The 23,612-nt window shown below is 43.6% G+C and overlaps 1 protein-coding gene across 1 annotated transcript in view; it reads left to right on the plus strand.

Moving 5' to 3' along the window:
- The window catches only part of PARP12 (poly (ADP-ribose) polymerase family, member 12), a 37,008-nt gene that overhangs the window by 5,692 nt on the left and 7,704 nt on the right, over nt 1-23,612 (plus strand). The window contains exons 3-6 of the mRNA XM_011995458.1: nt 8,294-8,417; nt 13,360-13,555; nt 17,304-17,445; nt 20,688-20,784. Of these exons, the coding sequence (XP_011850848.1) occupies nt 8,294-8,417; nt 13,360-13,555; nt 17,304-17,445; nt 20,688-20,784 (559 nt within the window). The remainder of the gene's footprint in view (nt 1-8,293; nt 8,418-13,359; nt 13,556-17,303; nt 17,446-20,687; nt 20,785-23,612) is intronic.

Raw genomic sequence — 23,612 nt, forward strand, 5'->3', positions numbered from 1 at the left:
AGCTGTGTGGCCTCAGGCTGCCAGCCTGTCACTAAAAAGTAGAGGGCCCACCTGTGTAGGAGCACTTTCACCCCAAACATGATAGGGCTCTGTGAGCTTGCCTTGCCCACTTTTGTGCAGAGAGCTGAATGAATCCTCTTTAACTCTCCTTTGTATCCCTTGTCAGAAGCTGACATATCTTTGTGGTGTTTCTTTGCAGAAAGAAAAGACAGTTCAGGTTCTGTGTCCCCAAACACTCTTAGCCAGGAGGAGGGTGATCAGATCTGTCTGTACCATATCCGGAAAAGTTGTAGCTTTCAAGGTAAGTTGGAGGAGGCTCCTTCATCCCCCTTGTGGGAGGGGTAACTGCTTGTTATTCCCAGAGCTGTGCTCTGAAGATACCCCCTACCAAACCTCTACCCCATCCAGAGAGGATCAGGGCTTGGCACTTTGGCCAAACCAATTCTGAAGGTATTTTGTTGGGGAGTTGAAGATGGTAGCAATTCTTTGAGCTTTTAGAAATTAAATGTGGATCATTTTTGGGAACATAACTGGTTCATGCACCAAATGAGTGTCAAGTATTGAGACTTGGTCAACTTAACATGAAGTCACAGACCTGCACAGGACAGGGAACTGCTCAGCCTGGTGGGAACAAAGATAAGGGTAATGACAGGCTGAGAGCTCCCTTCGAAACTGGAAAGGACTTCACTGCGAAGGAACACTTGTGTTAGCTCTTGGAGGATGAGTAGTTGTTTAAATTGGGGGTTTCTTCTGTATTGATCCAGTGAGCAATCCAGTGATCCCTCTTTTATCAGAAGCAGCAATTCTGGTGTGCATGTGTGTGTCTGTATTTTCACTAAACCTTTGTTTTCTTCTTAAATGCTGTCCTGGGCTTTGACTGAAGAAAGGTTTGTTCTCAAATTTGGTGACTCCCCTTGACAACCACCAAAACTTCTTGGTTCATTTTCAGTTTTTAAAAACTACCCAAGCAATTCATGAATAGTTTCACTCTGTAAAACAGTTCAGTAATACAGAGTGAAGCATGAAGTTCTCCATCATCTTTGCCCAAAGGTAAACACTTCCTGTGTGGTTGTGATATTTGTTTTACCTATTTTTAAGCAGATAGGAGCATGTGATAATGTTGTTATTCAACCTGCATCTTAACATTGTATCTTGGAGATTTTTTCCATGCCAGTATGTGAAAGTCCACCTCATTTTAAAAACAAGTGTGTAGTATTTGATTATAATGATGTGCCATTGTGCATTCAAGTACATATATGTGAGTATTTCCATAGATAGATTCTGGGGAATGGAATGATAGGTCAAAGAATATGAGCTCTATATATACATATATATGTGTATTCTGAAAGCAATATTATTGAGCTATAGTTTACACAAGATAAAGTGTACCCATTTTAAATGTATAGTTCTGAGTTTTGGTAAGTATATATGCTCACGTAACCATGTCTACCATCAAGTTATAGAACCCCCTCCAAAAACATTGTTTTGTGCCCCTTTATAATTAGTCCTCACCCCCTAGTTTGTCACCCCCAGGAAATCCCTGATCTACTTTTTGTCACTATGGATTAGATTTGCCTTTTCTAGAATTTCACATAAATGGAATCATACAGTGTATTATCTTGTGCCTCACTTCTCTCATTAGCATGTTTTTGAGATTCAGTCATGCTGGCATATCGATCATTTGTTTCTTTTTGTTGCGCAGTAGTATTCCATTGCATGATTGAATGCAATTTGTTTATCCGTTCATGTGTTGATGAACATTTGGGTTGTTGCCAGTTTTTGGCTTTTACAAATACAACTTCTATAAATATTTACGTATAAGTTTTCATGTGGATATATGTTTCCATTTCTCTTGGGTGAAGACCTAGACATAGTTACTGAGTTATGTCATGTGATTGACTTTGTAAGAAACTGCCAAACTGTCTTCCAAAATAGATAATGATATTTTATGTTCCCACCAGCAGCGTATGAGAGTTTCAGTTACTGTATATTCTTGCTAACACTTGGCATTGTCTTCTAAATTTTAGCCATTCTAATCAGTGAGTGATGATGTTTCATGGTTTTAATTTGCATTTCCCTGATGATTAATGATGTTTAACTTTTATTTACATGTAGTTTTGGGGCATTTGTGTATTTTCTGTGAAGTATCTACTCAAATCTTTTGCCTATTTTTTATATAACAGCTTTACACACACACACACACACACACACACACACACACACACACACACACGGTCTTCAGAAAGTTCATGGAAAATGCATATTATGAAAAAATTAAGGATGGAGTTCAAAACTTTTGCACCAAAATAAATTCATACTAACTTGTAATAACATATCTGAACAGGATCTAGTTTGAGGCACTAAGAAGGATAAGACATCAGTTTGGAAAGAGCCCCTATCAAAGCAACATCAATTTTGCTGCAGTTGAAGCAAGAACAAATATCAAATTTATGGTGACTCTTGGGTGGCAGAATGACAAAATCATTGATGCTTTGCAAAAAAGTTTATGAGGACAATGTCCCAAAGAAATCAGTTTATAAATGAGTAAGTCAGTTTAAGAAGGGATGAGAGAATGTTAAAGATGGAGCTATCCCCATCAATTTGTGAGGGAAAAATTAATGTTGTTTGTTCCTTAATTGAAGACCAGTGATTAACAGCACAAATAGTAGCTGACACCAGACATCTTGATTAGTTCAGTTTATACAATATGCCAGAAAAATTAAAAATTAAATTTGAGCAAACTTTCCACTCTATGGGTGCGAAAACCATTCTGCCTGGGTCAGCTACAGACAAGAGCAGAACTTTTTTGAATGGAAATTTTAAACAAGTGGGATCAAGATCCTGAAGCATTTCTTTGAAGAGTTGTAACAGGAGATTGGAACATGGCTTTACCAGTAGGATCCTGAAGACAAAGCAATGGCTCCTAAAAGGGGAAAGTGGCCCAGTCACAGCAGAAGTGGTCAGGAGCAGAAGTCACAGCAACAGTTTTCTGGGTGGCTCAAGACATTTTGCTTGTTGGCTTTCTAGAGGGCCAGAGAGCAATACCATCTGCTTATTATGAGAGTGTTTTGAGAAAGCCAAAGCTTTAGCAGAAAAATGCCCGGAAAGCTTTACCAGAGGGTCCTTCTCCACCACCACAAAGCTCCTGCTCATTCCTCATCAGTCAAGGGCAATTTTGCAAGAGTTTCAATGGGAAATCTGTAGGCATCCGCCTTATAGTCCTGATTTGGCTCTTTCGGACTTCTTTTTGTTTTCTAATCTTAAAAAATCTTTAGGCCGGACATGGTGGCTCATGCTTGTAATCTCAGCACTTCAAGAGGCCGAGGCAGGTGGATCACTTGAGGTCAGGAGTTCGAGACCAGCCTGGCGAACATGGTGAAACCCATCTCTACTAAAAATACAAAAATTAGCCGGGCGTGGTGGCACATACCTGTAATCCCAGCTACTTGGGAGGATGAGGCAGGAGAGTCACTTGAACCTGGGAGGTGGAGGTTGTAGTGAGCCGAGACTATGCCACTGCACTCTAGCCTGGGCAACAAGAGTGAAACTCTGTCTTTAAAAAAAAAAAAAAAAAAAATCTTTAAAGGGCACCCATTTTTGTTTTCAGTTAATAATGTAAAAAAAAGACTGGATTGACATGGTTAAATTCCTGGGACCCTCAGTTCTTTATGGGTGGACGAAATGACTGGTATCATCTTTTACAAAAGTGTCCTGAACTTGATGGAACTTATCTTGAGAAATAAAGTTTATATTTTTTATCTTTTAATTCCAGTTTCCATGAACTTTTTGAAGTCCACTTATATGTGTAATATTAACACAGAATTGGGCAGCCATCATCATAGGCAATATGAAAACATTTTCAAGACCCCCAAAGTAACCCTGTTTTCATTAGCAGTCAGCCACCATTCTTCCCTCCCTCCAGCTCCTGATGACTACAGATGAAGGTTCCATCTCTATAGATTTGCTTGAATATTTCATATAAATGGAATCATACAGTATTGGTCTTTTGTGACTCTTATACCCATTTTTATTGGGTTGTTTGATCTCTTATTATTGAGTTGTGTTTTGTATGTGATTTATACTGAAGATATATCCTCCCAGTCTTTCATGTTTATTTCCTTTATAGTATATTTTGAAGAACAGGTATTTTAATAGTGATGTCCAGATAATATATTTTTTTCTTTTATGGTTTGTGTTTTTTGTGTCCTAAAAATATTTGCCTATTCTAAGCCTACAAAATGTTTTTCTTACGGTTTTTTCCTAGAAGTTTCAGAGGCTAGGCTTTTAGGTTGAAGTCTAGCTGTGAATGCTTGTTCTTTTAACTCTGATCATTCTCTCCTTAGGTATCGCTGCTTCTGTGTGAGTTGCTGCCTCTCTTCGAATTATTTTCCTTCATGTGTGGAGTGATTCTTGGTTGTCTGTCGCGTTGGTGCTTGAGAATCCCATATGCCTGTTGGTTGATTTCCGTGGGGCTGATTTGCATTCCAGGTCCTCATTCTAGTGATGGTGGGGTGGTCTTAAGAGGCAGAAGGCTCTGCTTGGTGAAATGGGAGGCTGGCATGCAGCCTAGGACTGGGATGGGGGCTTTGGTGGCCATCTCATTTGCTTTTCTCTCGCTGTAACCCTTATGTTCATACTTAGTTTAACTAGGAAGCGCACAGCAAGCTTCCTTCATGCAAGCAAGTTAGGGCAAGGGAGTGCCTGTGCCGGGGCTCCCATTGTTCTCATTGGGATTGGCCTGGGTATCTTTCTTGCTCCTGGCTTCATCAGACTCTGAATCTGTGATGACCCCAGATATTTTCTGCTTCTGTGGTGTGTTCTGCATATTTTGTCTGCATTTTTCTCTCTCCATTTGATTCTCATTGCTCCATAGTTTTAGCAATTCTTGAATAATTCTGGTCTTTTGATGGTATTTTTTATTGTTTTCCAGTGCTTTTGGATTTATTCTTCTCTTTGGCCTGTTATTTCAAGGACTATAGGGAGGAATTGCTGGGGTGGATATGGTATTTTGTCTGCCAAATTGATTTGATTTCTATGACTCACCTCCTAGAAAGCCCCTGGAATGCCAAAGTGAGGTAGGGAACTTTAGAAGTAGGGAAAAGAAGTTGAGAAAGGGTACAGGAAGACCAGGACAAGGGAAGGGACCTTATGTCTCTACCGCTGTGCTGGGACTAGGCTCTCACCAGCTGCTGTGGCTGCAGTGCCTTACGTGGTGCCTCCTGTCCTGGGCACCTTCCAGCTGTGAATAGTGTGGTCTGTAGCTCAACTTTGATTCAGAACGGAAGCCTCAGCCTGCTCTTTGATTGTAGTGCCTTCCCCTGGCCCCCATGTCCTTCCTGAGGAAGCATCAGCCTGGAGGGCCCTATGGAGCGCACCTTCCCCAGGATGTGCCTGCTTGCAGGGAGAGCCTGTCTCAGGCTGTCCATAGTACACCTGTGTCTGGGTAGTTAAAGCATTTGAATACTGGGATGCCCTGGGGAGACCTTCTGCTCTCATTGCTGATCATTTCCTCTAGTGCCTTTCAGGGAGGGAACAGGAACTCGTTGGTCATGACCTTGGACCATATCTATTTTTATCTTCCGTGGCCCAGCCCCTTAATTATCTGTTGTATACACACCTGGTTGAGAGAGTCCAAGAGGTTCTCTGACCTAGTGAGATGTCCATGTTCAAACTGGACAAGTTAGTCCCTGGTGTGGCTGTGTCCAGCCTTGTTGAACTCAGAGGAGTTTCCTTGCTTGGGTGTCCCCACCCTGTTCCCTCAGTCCTCTCAGCCTGGCACTCTCTTCTGCCCTGTCTGCTCGGCCCAGTACCTGGTCTGTGACAAGCCCAGGCACCCTCCCACCCTCCTCCGTGGTACTTCCCCCACTGTGGTGCTTTTGCAGAGCCTGGGAAAGAAGTGGCATTGAGATGTGCCTGAAAGAATGCACATGATTTTAGAAAATTTTAATTTTTTTCAAGTATCAAATTAGCTAGTTTCATTATTATTTTGAAATACGAATTAAAAATGTACAAAGGACACTCAGTAAGAAATAAGTCCCCCTCACACCAGTTTTCTCCAGAACTCAAGTTCCCTCCAAGAAACAGCTGTAATTATCCATTCCTTGAATATCCTCCCATCGAGACTTTATACATGTACAAGGGTATGTGTCTGTTCAGTTTCCTTCTTACACATGCATGCTATCATGGCTTTCTACCTTTTTCACTTAATTAGATGTGTAATTTTTGGAATGTATTATATCTTCTTGTGGTTCAAAGTTCAAAACATGCCAAAATGACAGAAGTCTTTGCTCATAACTTTGTCTCCAGCTACCAAGTTCCCTCTGCAAGAAATAATTTGTGCATATGTGTGTGTTTAGTCAGAATATCCCTAATCTTATTTTTTTTCTATTTTTTACCCAAATAGAGGCATTCTGTACCTTGTTCTCTATCTTTCTGCCTTAGAGCAGATATCTTGGAGGTAGCCAGCTGCATGTCACAGTGCAAAGAGCATCTCATTCTTTTTCTCTCCTTTCTCCCTGTCCTCTCCTGACACTCCTCTGTGTGGATGTAGCCGAACCTCACATAGGCTGTTGACAGGTAGGGAGAGAGTGTGGGTGGCGTTCCAGGTGGTGGCAGGCACCAGCAAAGGCAGGGCAGGCAGCGTGTGCTTGGAGTGATGAGAGAAGTGAGTATCTGGCTGCCCAAGAGGAACATGGGGTTGGTGAGGGGAGTAGCTCACTGGAACCCATAGGTCTGGGCCGTTGTATGGATGTTGGTGGGAGTGTGTCAAGGAAGGAGTGAGCATGTTGTTAGCCAGAAGAAGCAAGGAGCATGTAACCATGCCGCTGACCTCCCTTCAGTTGCACGTATTGGGTTGGGTTGGATTTCTGGTAGAGATGAATCTGGCTCCATCTTTGCTGTGAAATCTGCCCATCCACCTGCCACGTGGAGAGTGATATTGAGGAGTCAGACTGCCCCCTGCAGTGATGAGACCTTTGACCTTCTCATGATCAGCTTCTTACTCTCATTAAATAAAATTCATAGGCCGGGCGCGGTGGCTCAAGCCTGTAATCCCAGCACTTTGGGAGCCTGAGACGGGCGGATCACGAGGTCAGGAGATCGAGACCATCCTGGCTAACATGGTGAAACCCCGTCTCTACTAAAAAATTCCAAAAAACTAGCCGGGCGAGGTGGCGGGCGCCTGTAGTCCCAGCTACTCGGGAGGCTGAGGCAGGAGAATGGCATAAACCCGGGAGGCGGAGCTTGCAGTGAGCTGAGATCTGGCCACTGCACTCCAGCCCGGGCAACAGAGCGAGACTCCATCTCAAAAAAATAAGTAAATAAAAATAAAATTCATAGATGATATAAACCATGAACATACATATTTCTAAAAAATTGCTAGGTGTGGTGGCTCACGCTTGTAATCCCAACACTTAGGGAGGCCAAAATGGGTGGATCACTGGAGGCCAGAAGTTCGAGACTAGCCTGGCCAACATGGTGAAACCTTGTCTCTACAAAAAATACAAAAATTAGCTGTGTGGTGGTGCACACCTGTAATCCCAGTTACTCAGGAGGCTGAGATGGGAGGATCACCTGAGCCTGGGAGGTTGAGGCTGCAGTGAGCCGTGATTGTGCTACTGCACCCGAGCCTGGGTGACAGAGTGAGACCCTGTCTCCAAAAAAAGAATAAAAATATAGTAAGGTCCTGTTAAAAAGTGAGGCATAAAGAAGGAAGATGTATGTCTTAGTTCATTTTCTGTTGCTTATAACAGAATACCTGAAACTGGATAATTTATAAAGAAAAGGAATTTATGTCTTACCTTTATGGAGGCTGAGAAATCCAGGGTCAAGGGCCTGTGTCTGAGGAGTGCCTTCTTGCTGGTGGGGACTGCAGAGTCCTGAGGTGCTGCAGGGCATCACATGGCAAGGGGGCTGACCATGCCAGCTCAGGTCTCGCTTCCTCTTATAAAGCCAGCAGTTCCACTCTCATGATAACCCATACACCCATTAATCCATTCATCTATGACCCAGTCACTTCTTAAAGGCCTTACTACTCAATACTATCACATTGGCGATTAAGTTGTAACGTGAGTTTTAGAAGGGACATTTAAATCATAGTAATGTATATAATAAAATACAAAAAGTGTTTCCATATCTGAATGCTCAGGCACGCCTGCACTGAAAAAACAGACTCCACCACACATTTTCAGAATGTTCCCAGGTCAGCGGGCAGCACCACACCTGTTGACAACCACAAGGCTAGGGCATGCTGCGTATCGCCAAGCTATCTTACTCCTTTATGTTTTTATTTCAGATAAGTGCCATAGAGTTCATTTCCATTTGCCGTATCGATGGCAATTCTTGGATAGAGGCAAATGGAAGGATTTGGACAAAATGGAACTTATCGAAGAGGCATATTGCAATCCCAAAATAGACAGGTAGGAAATATGTCTCTTATCTCTGTTTTGTGCCTGGGCTTCTGTGTGTGGCGAAGGAAGTTTAGCTTAAACAGCAGTGTTGTGTTTTGATAACCCTTGCGCGCATGTGTGGCTGTCAAACACACTCTCTCCCTCTCTCTGAGCAGCCTGGTCTGGAGGTAGAAGCTGGGCTGGAATTGGAAGTCAGCGTTCGTACTGGCAGTTTAGTGGCTTTGTTCTCCCACCTCCCTCTCCTTTCAGACAGGAGCAATGGGGAAAGGAGAAGATGCTACCAAGACCAAGTATTAAGTTCTCAATTATTTGGTGCTGGGATTGATCGTGTACATCCATACTCATTATTACAGAAAAGCGAGAGGTGATTATTTCTGTTTGTGAAATTTTAGCCTTTGGCCTATACAGCCATACCGCTGAACTGCTGTTTATGGTTTAATCTTTAACTTTTTTTTTCCCAAGCATGTCCTAGTATTTTCCCTCAGTCAATTCAGAGTAAACAGGGAATTCCTGGATAGGCTTCTTTGCAAATACTTAACATATTTTGCATTGAACTTGCTGAAATATGTTGCCAAGAAGAGAATTTGAGCCTACTTTTTGAGTGTATAAAATAAATTTCCACTTAGAGTGCAATTATGTGCAAATTGCTATTGGTAAAGTATGTGAAACCAATTACTCCTGTTAGGAGGATTAAACGGCTCACATACCACCGCAGTCTTTCTTTTTGAGGCAAAACTTACACACAGCGAAGAGCCCAGATTTTAAGCATACAGTTCATTGAGTTTTGACAAATGCATACGCTTGTGTAGCCAGCATTCTGATTGAGATACGGATCGTTTTCCTCACCCCATCTCCTTCTAGTCAGTGCCCACTCCCATCATTCACCACTGTTCTGACCTCTGTCGCCATAGATCTCTGTCTTGCCTGTTCTTGAACCTCATATAAATAGAACTGCACGGTATGTACTGTTATGTCTGGCCTCTTTCACTCAAATTCTCTACCCTCCAAATGAGCAGACTGCAAGGTCAGACACTTCCTGGCAGAGGAAGCACAAATGGCCAATTACATGTGGATCTGGATTTTTTTCTGCCACTCATTATAATTGTCACTGTGACCTGCTTTTTGTATATTTCTTTTCTCTTTCTGATCTTCTCTTAGATTTGTTTTCCTCATTTGGTTTTCTGCCTTTACTAGTTTGGACGTCATAGACTGAATTTTTATTTTTTCAGTGGCTGCCCTGGAAATCTAAACAAACTCTTTATCTTAACAGACTTTTAGCTGAGCTTAAGCCAAGCAGTGCCTTTTATCATTCTGTCAAACAATGAAAGAACCTTGGAATGAAATTCTGACTAGTTTCATTCAAACTTATTTACTAATTATGTAAATTTGGCCAGATTACTTAATCTCATTTTACCTCAGTTTTACTACATGTTAAGTAGACAAAATAATAGTTTCTACATCATAAGGTTATTTTGAGAATTAAATGAGTTAATATACATAAAACACTCAGAACAGTGTCAGGCACATAAGTTGTGGGTCGAGCACAGCAGCTCACACCTGTTATCCCAGTGCTTTGGGAGGCTGAAGTGGGAGGATTGCTAGAGGCTAGGAATATACGACTAGCTTGGGCAACATAAAGAGATCCTGTCTCTACAAAATTTTTTTTAAAAAATTGACTGAGCCTGGTGGCGCATGCCTGTAGTCCCAGCTACTCAGGAAGCTGCAGAGGGAGCACCATTTGAGCCCAGGAGTTTGAGGCTGCAGTGAGCTATGATTGTGTCACGACACTCCAGTCTGGGTGACAGAGCTAGATCTTGTCTCTATTTAAAAAAAAAAAAATGCACTGTATGTGTTGCTGCTGTAATATTTTTAATCCCAGAGGTTAGAAATTCGTACTGTTTTAGGCAGTCAGTATTTGTTTAAGTTTACACAATTATCATTTTGTTTCTTACTATTCCTTTGCTCACACTTTTCCTTGTTTATCATTTTCCTTCTTTAAGTTTTTCTGTTGGAGGTTGCTTTAGTGAGAGTCTGGAGGTAATTGTGTATTTTGTTAGTCTGAAAGAGTTTTTATTCCCTTCTCGTTCTTGAAAGATAGTTTTACTGGGTATTTTCCCTCAACTCTTCAAAGACAATTTCATTGTTGTCTGGATTCCATTTCTTCTACTTAGAAGTTAGCTATCAGCCTAAATTGCGGTGGTATTAGTTCACTTCTTAGGGCTGCTGTAACAAATTATCATGAACTTGATGGCTTCAAACAACAGAAATTTATTTTCTCACAGTACTGGAGGCTGGAAGTCCAAACTGAAGGTGTTGGCAGGGCCTTGCTCTGTCTGAAGGCTTTACAGGAGGATCCTTTCTTGCCTCCTCCAGGATTCTGATGCTTAGAAATCCTTGGCATGCTTTGGCTTGTAGACGCATCACTCCAATCTTGGCCTCCATTGTCACAGGCATTTTTCCCACGTGTCTGTGTTCAAATTTCCCTCGTCTTAAAAGGACATCAGTTTTGGATTAAGGCCCACCCGAATCCAATATGACCTCATCTTAACTTGATTATATCTACCAAGACCCTATTTCCAAATAAGATCACATTCACAGATACCAGGGGTTAGACCTTCACCATACCTTCTTGGGGACACAATTCAATCCAGTATAGTAGATAGTCTATTTTTTCTTTCTGGCTGCTTTTAATATCTTGTCATTCTTTGTTGCTGTGCAGTTTCACTAAGATCTGTATGTGGATTTAAAAAAATTTATGCTACTCTCATTTTGCTGTGCTTTCTAATTTCTTCAGCCATGATCTCCTTAAGTATTCCTTCTCTGGAATTCTCATTAGATATATGGTGAGGTCTTCTCACTTCATCTTTTATATCTTCTAACTTCTCTTTTATTCTCTTTCTAAATTCTGCCACATTTCTTCCCCTCACGCTGTCAGTTCATTAGTTCAGCCTCTTCTGAGATGCAGTGTGTCCCATCGAAGTATGATTTTAAAATTTCAATTAAAATTTCTAAGGCTGGGAGCAGTGGCTAACGCCTGTAATCCCAACACTTTGGGAGGCTGAGGAGGGTGGATGGCTTGAGGCCAGGAGTTTGAGACCAGCCTGGCCAACATGGTGAAACTCTGTCTGCATTAAAAAAATACAAAAATTAGCTGAGTGTGGTGGTGCATGCCTGTAATCCCAGCTACTCCTTGGGAAGGTGAGGCAGGAGAATCGCTTGAATCTGGGAGGTGGAGATCACGGTGAGCTGAGATCATGCCACTGCACTCCAGCCTGGGTGACAGGGTGAGACTCTGTCTCAAAAATAAATAAATAAATAATAAATAATAATAAAAAAGGAAAAGAAACGTTTTGGAGGGAGTGGAGGAGAAAGAAAAAAATAATGAATAGTAAAAGTTCTGTTTTTTTTTCCCTTAAATTTACCCAGTTAATTTTTATAGTATCTTGATTCTTAACTCATACTTTTGATGCTCAATTCCTTTTTAAAAAACACATCATGTATATCTGCATCTGAGAATACTAATGTTTTTAATTCAAGGTGGTCTGATTTTGTTTTTGCTAACTTTTGCTCATAGTGTCTTTGTTTCCATGTTTTGTGATTGATTTTGAGCTCATGTTTGATGGAAATTTATTTGGAAATTCTTTTTTTTTTTGAGATGGAGTCTCGCTCTGTTGCCCACGCTGGAGCGCAGTGGTGTGGTCTTGGCTCACTGCAAGCTCCACCTCCTGGGTTCATGCCATTTTCCTGCCTCAGCCCGAGTAGCTGGGACTAGAGGCACGTGCCACCACTTCCGGCTAATTTTTTATATTTTTAGTAGAGACAGAGTTTCATCGTGTTAGCCAGGATGATCTCGATCTCCTGACCTCGTGATCCATCCACCTCGGCCTCCCAAAGTGCTGGGATTACAGGCATGAGCCACCGTGCCCAGCCTGGAAATTCTTTTGAGGCCTGAGTTGAAGGTGAATTCCTCCACAGGGGATTTGCGTTTGCTTCTCTGAGAACTGCTGCTCTGGATCTTCTGTGAGGCTTGAGTGGTTTATGAGTTCTCAGAGGAGTTTTTTCCTCCTTTATCTATAACCAACATTAATACAGGCAGGTTTCCTTGCCAGATGTCTTTGCAAGGCAAGTCCCCTCTCCAGTCCCCCTTTACTAAGGTGGGTCATCTTTTAGGTTCCTGGTTTTATGCAGAAGTATCTCTTTTGAGATTCAGCCTTCTGCCTTACTCAGATCCTACATTTTTTTCCTGTTTCCCCTTTGCGGCCAAAGCCCAGGCTCTCTGTCATTACTCATCGACACTGCCCTGGGATAGCTGCTGGCTCTTGCCCTCCCCTCCGCTCTCCAGTTTCGTACCTTCCTTTGGTCTTTAGGCAGTACTACGTTTAGAAAGGGAGTGCATCTTGGTGGCTCAGGTGCAGGCTGTGCAGCCCACGTGAAAGCCCAGCTCACCCGCTGACTAGCTATTTGTCCTTGAATGGGTTTCTTCACCTTCCTGAGCTTCTGTTTTCCCGTCTGTGAAGTGGAGATAATAGTCTCACTCAACCTCATAGGGTTGTGAAAATGTCATCGCCTAATACATGTAAAGTGCTTAATGCAGGGTCTGGCTCACACAGTAAACAGTATGTGTTAGCTATTGTTAGTTTTGGCTTCTAAGCACTTCCCTTTCTTGCCAGCTCAGCAGTGCATTTTAAAAAATAATGTTTTCACCAGCGTCTTCTGCATTTTGTACTGAGAGGAATTTTCATTGTAACTAGTCTCCCACATTATCTTGATTTTGATATTTTTATACCTCAAAACTGATCTGAAAAAGCAGTTTCCCCTACCTCTGGAAACTTTTTTAAAATACGCATGTCACATTTACTATTCGCATCTCCCAGCTGTATGTTCTCAAGCTGAGGGACCTGTGTCTGCTTGGCTGGTGGGATTTTCAGTGTGCTGCTGTTTTCTTTTGTAGGATCCTGTGCTCTGAGCCAGCCAATACCTTTCACTCTGATTGTCTGAACTTTAACGCCATGACTTACGGTGCTACCCAGGCTCGCCGCCTCTCCACAGCCTCCGCTGTCACCAAACCTCCACACTTCATCCTCACCACTGACTGGATTTGGTACTGGAGTGATGAGTTTGGTTCTTGGCAGGAATATGGAAGACAGGTGAGTGTGATGGAAAGAGGGTGTTTTGTCCTGAGGATCCATAAGAGAGGAGCCAAGTAAAAGCCCCCATATTGTTGCCAGGGGCATTCTTAAGAGAGCTGAGGATCCCCAGGTCCCAGTGTGACTCACTTGCTTTGGGAGAGTTATGGCAAAACTAGATAAGTTGGAATTTATTTGTATGAGCTTTCCTCTTTGAAGAGCTTCCATCTGTTGGCTCATGAGAACTGAATGACAAATTTGTAGTGAGATCAAGTTTCTTCATTGGTTTTATTAAATGGGATAGAAAGATGCTTCTCTTGTTGAACAGGTAACTTAACCCCAGAGCTGGTGCCTATGTGTGCAAGTGTGTTTGTGTAGCTGTGGTATAGAAGTAAAGGCTTTTCAAACCGGTTGTCTGCCATTTCTGCAACTTTACAGAAGGTAGGCAAATATAAGAAAATTGATTTACACCATGTGTAGATTTGGAATCCAAGCCAAATAACAAAAACTAGCTGCTGTCAATTATTCGCAGGTGTCTGTAGATGAATCAGATTAAAGGGAGTCCCCTGGTCACTTATAGAAGTACAAATTTAGGCCGGGCGTGGTGGCTCATGCCTATAATCCCAGCACTTTGGGAGGCCAAGACGGGCAGATCACTTGTGGTGATCTGGCCAACATGGCAAAACCCTGTCTCTACTAAAAATACAAAAATTGGCCAGGTGTAGTGACACACGCCTGTGGTCCCAGCTACTTGGGAAACTGAGATATGAATGAGAATCACTTGAACCTGGGAGGCAGAGGTTGCAGTGAGCAGAGATCGCACCACTGTACTCCAGCCCAGGCGAAAGCGAGATTCCGTCTCAAAAGAAGTACAAGTTTAGGGAAGGCACCATTGATAAAGAACACCCCCTCCAAAATGAAAATTGATAGGTATTTTGCACTCTTCTGAGTTTTAAGAGGCTATATTAAAGCTTTAATTTCTTATTCTTAACTGCACTCAGAATGCCCTTTTCCTCTGGTCATCCTCTAATGTAAGCTCCATGAGGGCAGGGACTGTTGTCTTTCTTTTGCCCCATTGTATCCTGTGTGTGGAATGATGCATAGCCGGTCCTCAGGAAATAGACATTGGCTGATGGAAGGAGGAGGGTGTTGCTGACAGTGTCTCGTTGGTCAGCTGGAGATGGTCACTCTCAGCCATGGCCTTGCCGCCTTGCATTCCTTCCCTTCCCCTCTGCTCACCTCCTCCCCTCTTGCTGGCACCAGCCTCTCCTTGCTTGCTGCTCTGCCCTGCCTGCCTTTCCCACCTGTCTCCCTCCCATCATGGGCGGCCTGGGACTCTCTCTGACCTGCCCTGTGGGCCTCATCCAGATCAGCTCTCTGGGTTTGGTCAGGAGTGTGAGGGGAAGAGGCGGTGGCATGAAGAGGACGGGGAGAGGATGACTGTCCTGTCACGCTCCAGGAATCCCGGCTCCTTGAGATGGAGGGACAGATGGCAGGTGCAACACACTTAGCAGATGTGACCATCACTTTCATTTTGTTTGGCGATCTGTCCGGCTTCCTGGGGGAGACCCCTGGTTGCTGAATGAGATGACACATGGGCAACCCATGCAAAAGTAGGGTTCCCTGGTGGTGTCTCATCACAGCTTTGGGGGTTGGGGCCGTTCTCCTCCTGTCAGCCAACACAGAGCATGCCCCTTTCTCTCCTGTGCTCCTCCTCCTTTGTGGCAGTGCAGAAACTCATGGCGAGCAGTTTGAGAATCTATGGGGACGAACCGTGTGGATGTTATTGATATGCCACGTGCTAGTGGGGGCGTAGAAACACGTGTAGGCTTGGTGGCTTCAGGCTGGACAGCCTAGGATGATCTGGTTTTTCTCATCCTCCCTTTCCTACACGTTTCTGATGTAACCCCACATTTAGGTTTCTTTTTTAGTTTTCTGCTAATTGCCACTTCAAAACAGTTTTCTCTTGATTCCCAGAAAAGCTAAGTTTTTTCTGTCTGAGCTCAAGAAGTACTCCAACATTTCATGTCAAAATCAGACACCTGCTGGTCCTGCCACAGGACATGTGGGAATCTGTCATTCCTTCCACATCTCACTGGTGCCTCCAGGTGCTAAACCCAGACCTTTCGCAGCTTAACACATAATATGGCTGCCATCGTTGGTTTCTTCTTCCAAACCTCCCACTGAGGGCAAAATAACTTTACTTTTTGCTTTATGCTCATCCACCTGCATCTTCCCTCCTGCTGTGACCACCCATCTGCAGGGATTTCGACTGGAGGCCTGGGGTGGGGGCAGGACGCCTGCATCTGACTGCTGCTTCTCCTCTCTGTTTCCCTGATTCAGAGCTTCATTTTCTCAGGCCCAAAGGGAAGGGATTGTTTTCTTTTCCTTTCCCCTTGTTGTCAGAAAGGGATTTTTATATCACGTCTTCTTGCTCCCTGACTCTAGTTTAGTGGCTTAGTTTTGAAGGAGGACAGAGTTCAGAGAAACTTAGGCACCACTATGAGACTGTAAACTAGGAGGCTGCTTTGCAAACCATTATACCTTGTAACACCCGCCCCTCGTGGTTCTCGTGGGCCAACTCTTTGTCATCCCTCGGGCTTGGGCCTTGACTCAGGTGTCTTTTTCTTCCAAGAAACCTTTGCTGGGTCTCACCCTTCCTTGGTCATTCTTAGTTACCCCCTCAGCATCTAGAGCACCTGTGAGACCTGTGTGGGACCTTGTGCTTGAGGCTTTGAAACATCTGCGTACTCTTTGTTCCCCTCCTCCATTGCTGGACTCAGTTGCCCAGAGGCATGGGTGAATCTTGTCTCACTCATTATTCTGTTAATAACACCTGAAGCTTGTGACCTAGGAGGAGTAGGATGGTAGCAGTAGGGGGAGCAGGAAAATTGACAGGGACAGAGGGAGTTAGTTGGTTATAGGTTCAATAACTTTAATTTTAGTTGTCAATGTAATGTCAAATTTAATAAGAACAGTGAGGATAATAGTAACATTTGTTGAGTATGTTTTGTTCTGGGCACTGTGCTAAGTGCTCTGCATGCCTTATTTAAATGGTTTCTCCAGCCCTGTGAGGATGATACGGTCCTGTTGTGTAAAGGGATGAATGTGGCCTAAGTACTATTATTCATGTTATAAGCTTGAGATAACGGAGGCTCAGGGAGGTTAAAATAACTGGCCAAAGTTATAGAGCCAGCAGGTTTGGGAGCCAGAATTCAAACTCAGTCCATCCCAAGCTATGAGACTTCCTGTAGGTAATTGTGGAAGAATAGGGATTGAAATGGATAATTAAAAAAATAGATGAAAGCTCCTAGGGACCGGAAAAACAAAACCTCTAGGAAGAGGACCGAGCTCTGATTAAAGGATGGTTGGAACATGAATAGACGGCTAAGAGCAGCCTGGCTTGTGCTGTCCAGTCAAGCAGCACTTGAGAAGTCACTGTTGCTGTTCTGCTGGCATTTGAGTGGCTGTCGCGTCCTCTGTCCTAGGTGACTTGAGTGCCCTCCTCTCCATTGCGCCCATCCCTGTCATCCTGCTCAGCAGGACCCATATTTACTGCCTTGTTTTTGCTAGGGCAGTTTCAGGAGAGAGTCATGTTGCCTCTGTTCTGTGCCTCTCTCTCCTGCCATACCATGCGCCCTGGCGTCCCTCTTCCCCACCACAGGACTGTCCGCCGTGAGCATCTCTGAAATGTGGCTTGGGTGCCACCAGCGTCTTTCCTCATCACGCAGTTTCTTGCCTTCATAAAGTGTCTGGCTTTCCATCGCAGGGCACAGCGCACCCTGTGACCACTGTCAGCAGTAGCGACGTGGAGAAGGCCTACCTGGCCTACTGCACACCGGGGTCTGACGGCCAGGCAGCCACCTTGAAGTTCCAGGCCGGAAAGCACAACTACGAGTTAGATTTCAAAGGTATCCTGTGCCCCTGCCCTCACCCAGCAGAGCCTACCTGTGTTGGCTCTGTCCCTACACCTTAACCCTGGAGGAGCCATGTGCACATACTGGGGGCCCGGGTAGGTACAGGAAAGAAAAGCAAGGTATGCCTGTGTAGAAGGGGAGACAGACCTGGAGACAGATGACACTGGCCCTGTGCAGTGGAGGAAGAGCTGCATCGAGAGTGTGAGGAGAATGGACCCCAGGAGGGGCAGGAGCCCCAAGTGTGGAGGACAAGCAGGGTCAGCATGCATGCAGGGTGGTTGTCCTGCTGTGCCCAAGGACTAGCTTGAGTCCCTGACAGGTGTCCGAGGAGCTCCATCGTGCAGTGTCTGCCTTTTCACTCCCTGCTGCAGCAGTGCCGCTGTCATCTTTTTTTTTTGAGACAGAGTCTCGCTCTGTCACCCAGGCTGGAGTGCAATGGCGTGATCTCGGCTTACTGCAACCTCTGCCTCCTGGGTTCAAGTGATTCTTGTGCTTCAGCCTCCCGAGTACTTACAGGCATGAGCCACCACACCTGGCTAATTTTTTGTATTTTTAGTAGAGACAGGGTTTCATCATGTTGGCCAGGCTGGTCTTGAATTCCTGTCCTCAAGTGATCTACACCCCTCAGCTTCCCAATGTGCTGGGATTTCAGGCGTGAGCCACCGCGCCCAGCCTGTTGCCATCTTTTCTGTAGGCAACTTTGGAATTGATGGGTTTAATGGATGATAGGACACAGAGTAATTAAAAGTCCCTGGGAAGCAGATTTTCATGCACTCATGGTGTCCTGAGGCTGGGGCTGAAATGTTTCTTCCTGGTTGCCTTACAGACAGAAATAGGCCACCCTTTGGCCAGTTCCTCCAAGCAGCTGATTTGTGAGAATTTTTTTTCAGTTTTAATTTTGCTGTAGTTTCTCTTAAGCCATTTCCACATGAGTGTATTGGTCCCGCTTTATTCAGTTCTGTTTTGCCTGTATTTCACATTTTAAACTCCGAGTCCTTCTGAATGTGCAGCATTTTATAAGGGAGTAAGTGGGCCTTCCTTTAAACATGGGTTATGGTTTTCTTTATTTTTGTAGACCTTTATTCTATGTGGAGTATAGCAAAGTGTCTGGTGAATTATCCTGAAACCACTTTGGCTGTCTGTTTCTGGCCTTGGTTTTGCTTCTGTTTTTGTGGCACTTGTGGTTTTGCTTAGGGTAAATCACTGCCCCCTTAACATGCCCTTACAGAGAAGTTCTCCTCTAGAGTGCGAACTGCCTCTGCTCTGCTGGATAGTGCCAGCCACATGTGGTCTGGTTTGCTTTCCATAGCCTGACACACACCAGTACATGAAAGGGGAGTGAGAACATAGAAGTTAATCAAATCAGGACTGCCCTAGAGGTTGGGACTGTGTGGAAAGCACACATCTAACTGCTGCTGACAGCAGTCTGGAATATTTCTTTTAAATATCTGGAAAATATCAAAACATATATCAGAAATGTCAGATACCACCTTTGTCATTCCCAACCTAGGCCACACCCTGGGGACATAACAGAACCTCATGATAGGGATGGGAAAGAGCACACACGTGCAGTTGATAGTTCCTGCAGACTGACCGAAGCCCTTTGAGTGGGGACAATTGGTCTTCTTCCTCTTCCTCTTTCTCCTCCCCCTTCTCCCCCTTCTCCCTCTCCTCCCCCTCCTCCCCCTTCTCCTCCTCCTCCTCCTTTCCCCTCTTCTCCTTCCCGCTCTTCTTCTAACAGTATCCACAAAAGAAGCTTGAGATGAATTGGCTTCTTCCCCTACAACTTCACTACTGAGTATAAAGCAAGTCTCAAAGCAGACTGCCACACACATTAGGAAGCAAGTGCACTTAAAACACACACAAAATAGCCCAAGTGAGTTGTTCTGAAGGTTTAGGGATGATTCGGTTCTGCCCTTTTAGGGACTCTTGTCGTAAATGATTCACTCAAGGCAAATGGCAGTATTCCAGAGGCAGAATTCTAGCATCCTGTTAGGTGGTGTCAGACGGGGCAGAATCCCCCAAAGACAGGCTGTAGCCTAGGGTATCCTCTGGAAGGGCAAGTTAGGGAAAAGGCCTCACTTTACTGTGTCCGTAGAAGGGTAGGGAATGTGTCTGACACATTTAGCCCGTCCACATATCTTGGCTGACTTTTAATTTCACCAGTGAAAGCCATTTAAGATTCATCGCAGAGGGCCAGTAGGCCAGTAACACCCATTTAAATATGCCAGTGAGAATGGTCTTGATGGGCGGCTGAGTGGTGGGTAACAGAAGGGGTCATGGTTGCTGCATCTGGATCATGGGCTCTGAATGAGAATGTGGGTGGCCCTCCAGGAATGGTGACCATCTCGGCTGCAACCTAAGAGGCACACACTTGGATAACCATACAGTTTATGCTCAAGTGCAGTAAGGCTAATTTTGGACATCTGTAATTTTTAATATTAAAATGTTTTGTAAGTGAAAATAAAATTAGCTGGGCATGGTGTCACACACCTGTAGTTCCAGCTACTTGGGAGGCTGAGGTAGGAGGATTACTTGAGCCGGTGAGTTCAAGGTCTACTTGGGCAACAAAGCACAAGACCCCATCTCTTAAAAAAATAAAATAATAAAAAAGAAAGGAAGTAAGACTTGAGAGGGTTTTCTTGGCAGGCAGAGACATGACAAACCCTTCTAGGTATTTATTTTTCCACTTGAGGGGCCAGTTCCCCCAACCCCAAATCCTCAGGATGAATATGGGATTCTTGAGGGTGGGGAAGCAAGAAATGTGTTTATTAAAGATATTATTGGTTTAGAAAGGTTGATGAATACTGCCATAGTTTAACTAAAACAAAGTCATAAAACTTACGTTAACTCTCCAGTCCCACTAACTCAAGATGTGGTAGTTTGGTCTCAGGCTGGGCTGAGGCCTTTTTTTAATATCCAAGCTGGGAAAAATTGCCAAGCAAAATAATGGTTTAAACAAGATTGGAAGGAACAATTTAAAAGCACTCATGTATAATTGATATGTCAATTACTAATCATTCCTCTATTCATTAAACCCAGTCTCCTAAGGATACCTATTTTCTTTATGAATATTTGAAATGTGTAAAATTGCCTTATTTTTAACAGACTGATTCTGGGCTTTACACATTTGGGTAAGCTTTCAAATCTGTCTAATTTGTGTTTATAAAACATTGCCATCCTGTGTGTATGTATATGTATATATATATTTTTTCACTGGTTATGTTTTTTTTCAGCATTCATTCAGAAAAACCTGGTCTATGGCACAACTAAAAAGGTTTGCCGCAGACCCAAATATGTGTCTCCCCAGGATGTGACGACCTTGCAAACCTGGTAGGTTGCAGTGGAGGGGGCTTGGTACTTAGGATGTAATCAGCTGGGGTGTGCTCTGCAGCGGCGACAGAAAACCTGCCTCAGACAGCACGCGGGCACTCATTGTCTTGTACAGCGAGGTGCTCTCGCACTCTTATCGTTTGTCTTCTACTAGTTGGACCAGAGTGAGAATTACCCTGTGGGTTGAAGCTTTGTGATGCATAATTAGAAGGCTGCCTGTTGTGATCCGCGATGATTCCCTGGAAAAGACGGACTCTGAAGGCGAGTCTAGACTTGAAGCCAACCCATCCGTTGGTCTTTTCCATGGAATCATTGAGTCATAGACTTGAATTTTTTTAATGTTGAAATAATGAAATAATGATGGAATTACACCAATAAAAACCTATGTATTTCAGTATTTGAATATCACAGAATACCAAAACTCTAAAGACAAATATTGTAGTCACTAATGGGCGAGCTTCATCAGGGTGAGTTTCTTTCAGTCCCAAGATGGCTGCCAGGAGCCACCAGGTTAGCCTGTGGCCTTTGAGCCCCTAGAAGGGAGGAGAGAAACCTGTTATACCAGATGAGGGGAAATTCTTGTGCTTTGCACTGATCAGACCCCATCTCAACCACTGGTGTTATTTTAGGCTTGGGGAGGTGGGATGGGAATGGAACTGAGAGGGAGGGGTCAGTGTTCTCCAAACCACACAGCCACATATTGGAGGAAGATGGCTTGCATGGTGGAGAGGGACCACAGTGCCCATACAGTTTGGGCTTGCCACAGCCAGTGCTGGGATTTTAGGCAGTGTTGCTGGTAGCTGGCTGCACCTGCTGTTGGCCTGAGAGGTCTGGCTCGTGTCTATTTCATGGAGAACGGACAATGTCTCTTTTGGTTCTTTTGTTTTGTAAAGCATGCAAAGGTAATTTTTAAAAGAGTTTGGTACAAGATGGAGGAGAAAGGTATTATCAGTCCACGAAACTGCCTTGTGAGTCAGACCTAACAAAGTAATTTCCTGGGAATGTGCCTTACTTTTTCCTTTTTAAATTAAAATTTATTTTTGTGTTGGGTGCAGTGACTCACACCTGTAATCCCAACACTTCGAGAGGCTGAGGCGGGTAGATTGCTTGAGCCCATGAGTTTGAGACCAGCCTGTGCTCCTGTAGTCCCAGCTACTCAGGAGGCTGAGATGGGAGGGATGTCTGAGCCCGGGGAGGTCGAGGCTGTAGTGTGCCGAGATCCCACCACTGCACTCCAGCCTGGGTGACAGAGTGAGACCCTGTCTCAGAAATAATTATTATTATTGTTTTTGACTGTGTAAAAAACCTTTACGTGATTAAAAGTCAAACCTATATAAAATGGTATTCTCTGTAGTCTGTAACGTTCTCCCTGTTATCTCTGCCCTGTTCCCACTGTGGGTAACATTAGTTTCTGGTTTTTCTTTTTCATGTTTCTCTTTGCAAAAATAAGCATTTGCATACACACACATGGAAGTATTTTCTTCTCTTCTTGCATGAAAGGGAACATGCTATCTATACTGTTTTATACCCTTTTTTTTTTCACTTAAAAATAGATCCTGATAATCACTTTGTTTCAGTTCATTAACTTCCTCAATCTGTTTCTTCTTTCCTGTTCTCCTTAATATGTATGTACCATAGTTTACTTAGTATGTCCCCTTTTCATGGATGTTTGTGTTGTTTTCAGTCTTTTGCTATTACAAAGTATAATGCCGTGATGAACCATTTGATGTATGTGCTGTTTCGAATTTTGGAGGTATGGCCTGGTGCAGTGGTGCACACCTATAATCCCAGCACTTTGGGAGGCCAAGATGGAAGGATTGCTTGAGCCCAGGAGTCTGAGACCAACCTGGGCAACATAGTGAGACCCTGTCTCTATTTTTTTTTTTAATTAAAAAACCCCACAAATTTTGGAGGTATCCTGTTAGATCAGGGTCCTAGAAAGTAAGCCAAGTTCCTTTCCATGGGCTTGAATCATTATGCACACCCACTAGGATGCATGAGATGCCTCAGAGTGAGTTGTCAGGCTCTAGAGCTTCTGCAGTTCTCAGGGGTAAAAGATGGGTCAGTGGACTTGAGTTTGCTTTCTCTTAGGAGTGAGGTTGAATATTATTTCTAACATGTAAGTGCCATTTTTGCTTCTTTTTCTGTGGACTGTTGGTCTTTTATTCATTTTTCTATCAACTTTCTGATATTTTTCTTAAATATCAACAGCCTTTTATCTATTAGAGAGATTTGCCCTCGTTTTGTTATGTAAATGGCAAATATTTTCTCTTAGTTTGTTGTTTGCCTTTTGACTTTGCCTATGAAGTATTTTACCATAAAGATATATTTCTTATCATTCTAGTTAAATGTATCAGTCTCTTACTGATTCTGGACTTAGAGTTTTGGTTGATTATGACCCTCCTATTTCTGGAAGTCATTTTTTATTCTTTTCCTATACAAAGCCCACCTTAGACAAGGTTTGGAAAAGTCTTTCTGCTTTCTGAGAGTAGATCTCTCTTGTTGTCATTCTAATTTAGTTTTCAGGGGTCCACAAGAAGATGCCAAATGTCCAAACTAAAAGTGATTCAGACTAAGATCTGAGTGATTTGGGGTCTCCTGTAAGCGGAGTGTCACACACTGTTCACACAGATGAAGAGTTTAGTTCTTCTCTCTGACCTATGTGCCAGCAGCTGGTTGTCATTAACTGCAGCAGCAAGTCTGCTTGGGCCTGCATGGCCAACTGGGAAGCTGAGGGTAGATCACTTTCAGAAACAACTTTTCTATTTACACAATTAATGGAGTCATAAAACGTAATGCCCATATTCAGAAGTTATAATACAGGAATG

This window comes from Mandrillus leucophaeus, unplaced genomic scaffold (assembly GCF_000951045.1).
Source record: "Mandrillus leucophaeus isolate KB7577 unplaced genomic scaffold, Mleu.le_1.0 Scaffold49, whole genome shotgun sequence".
Taxonomy (NCBI): domain Eukaryota; kingdom Metazoa; phylum Chordata; class Mammalia; order Primates; family Cercopithecidae; genus Mandrillus; species Mandrillus leucophaeus.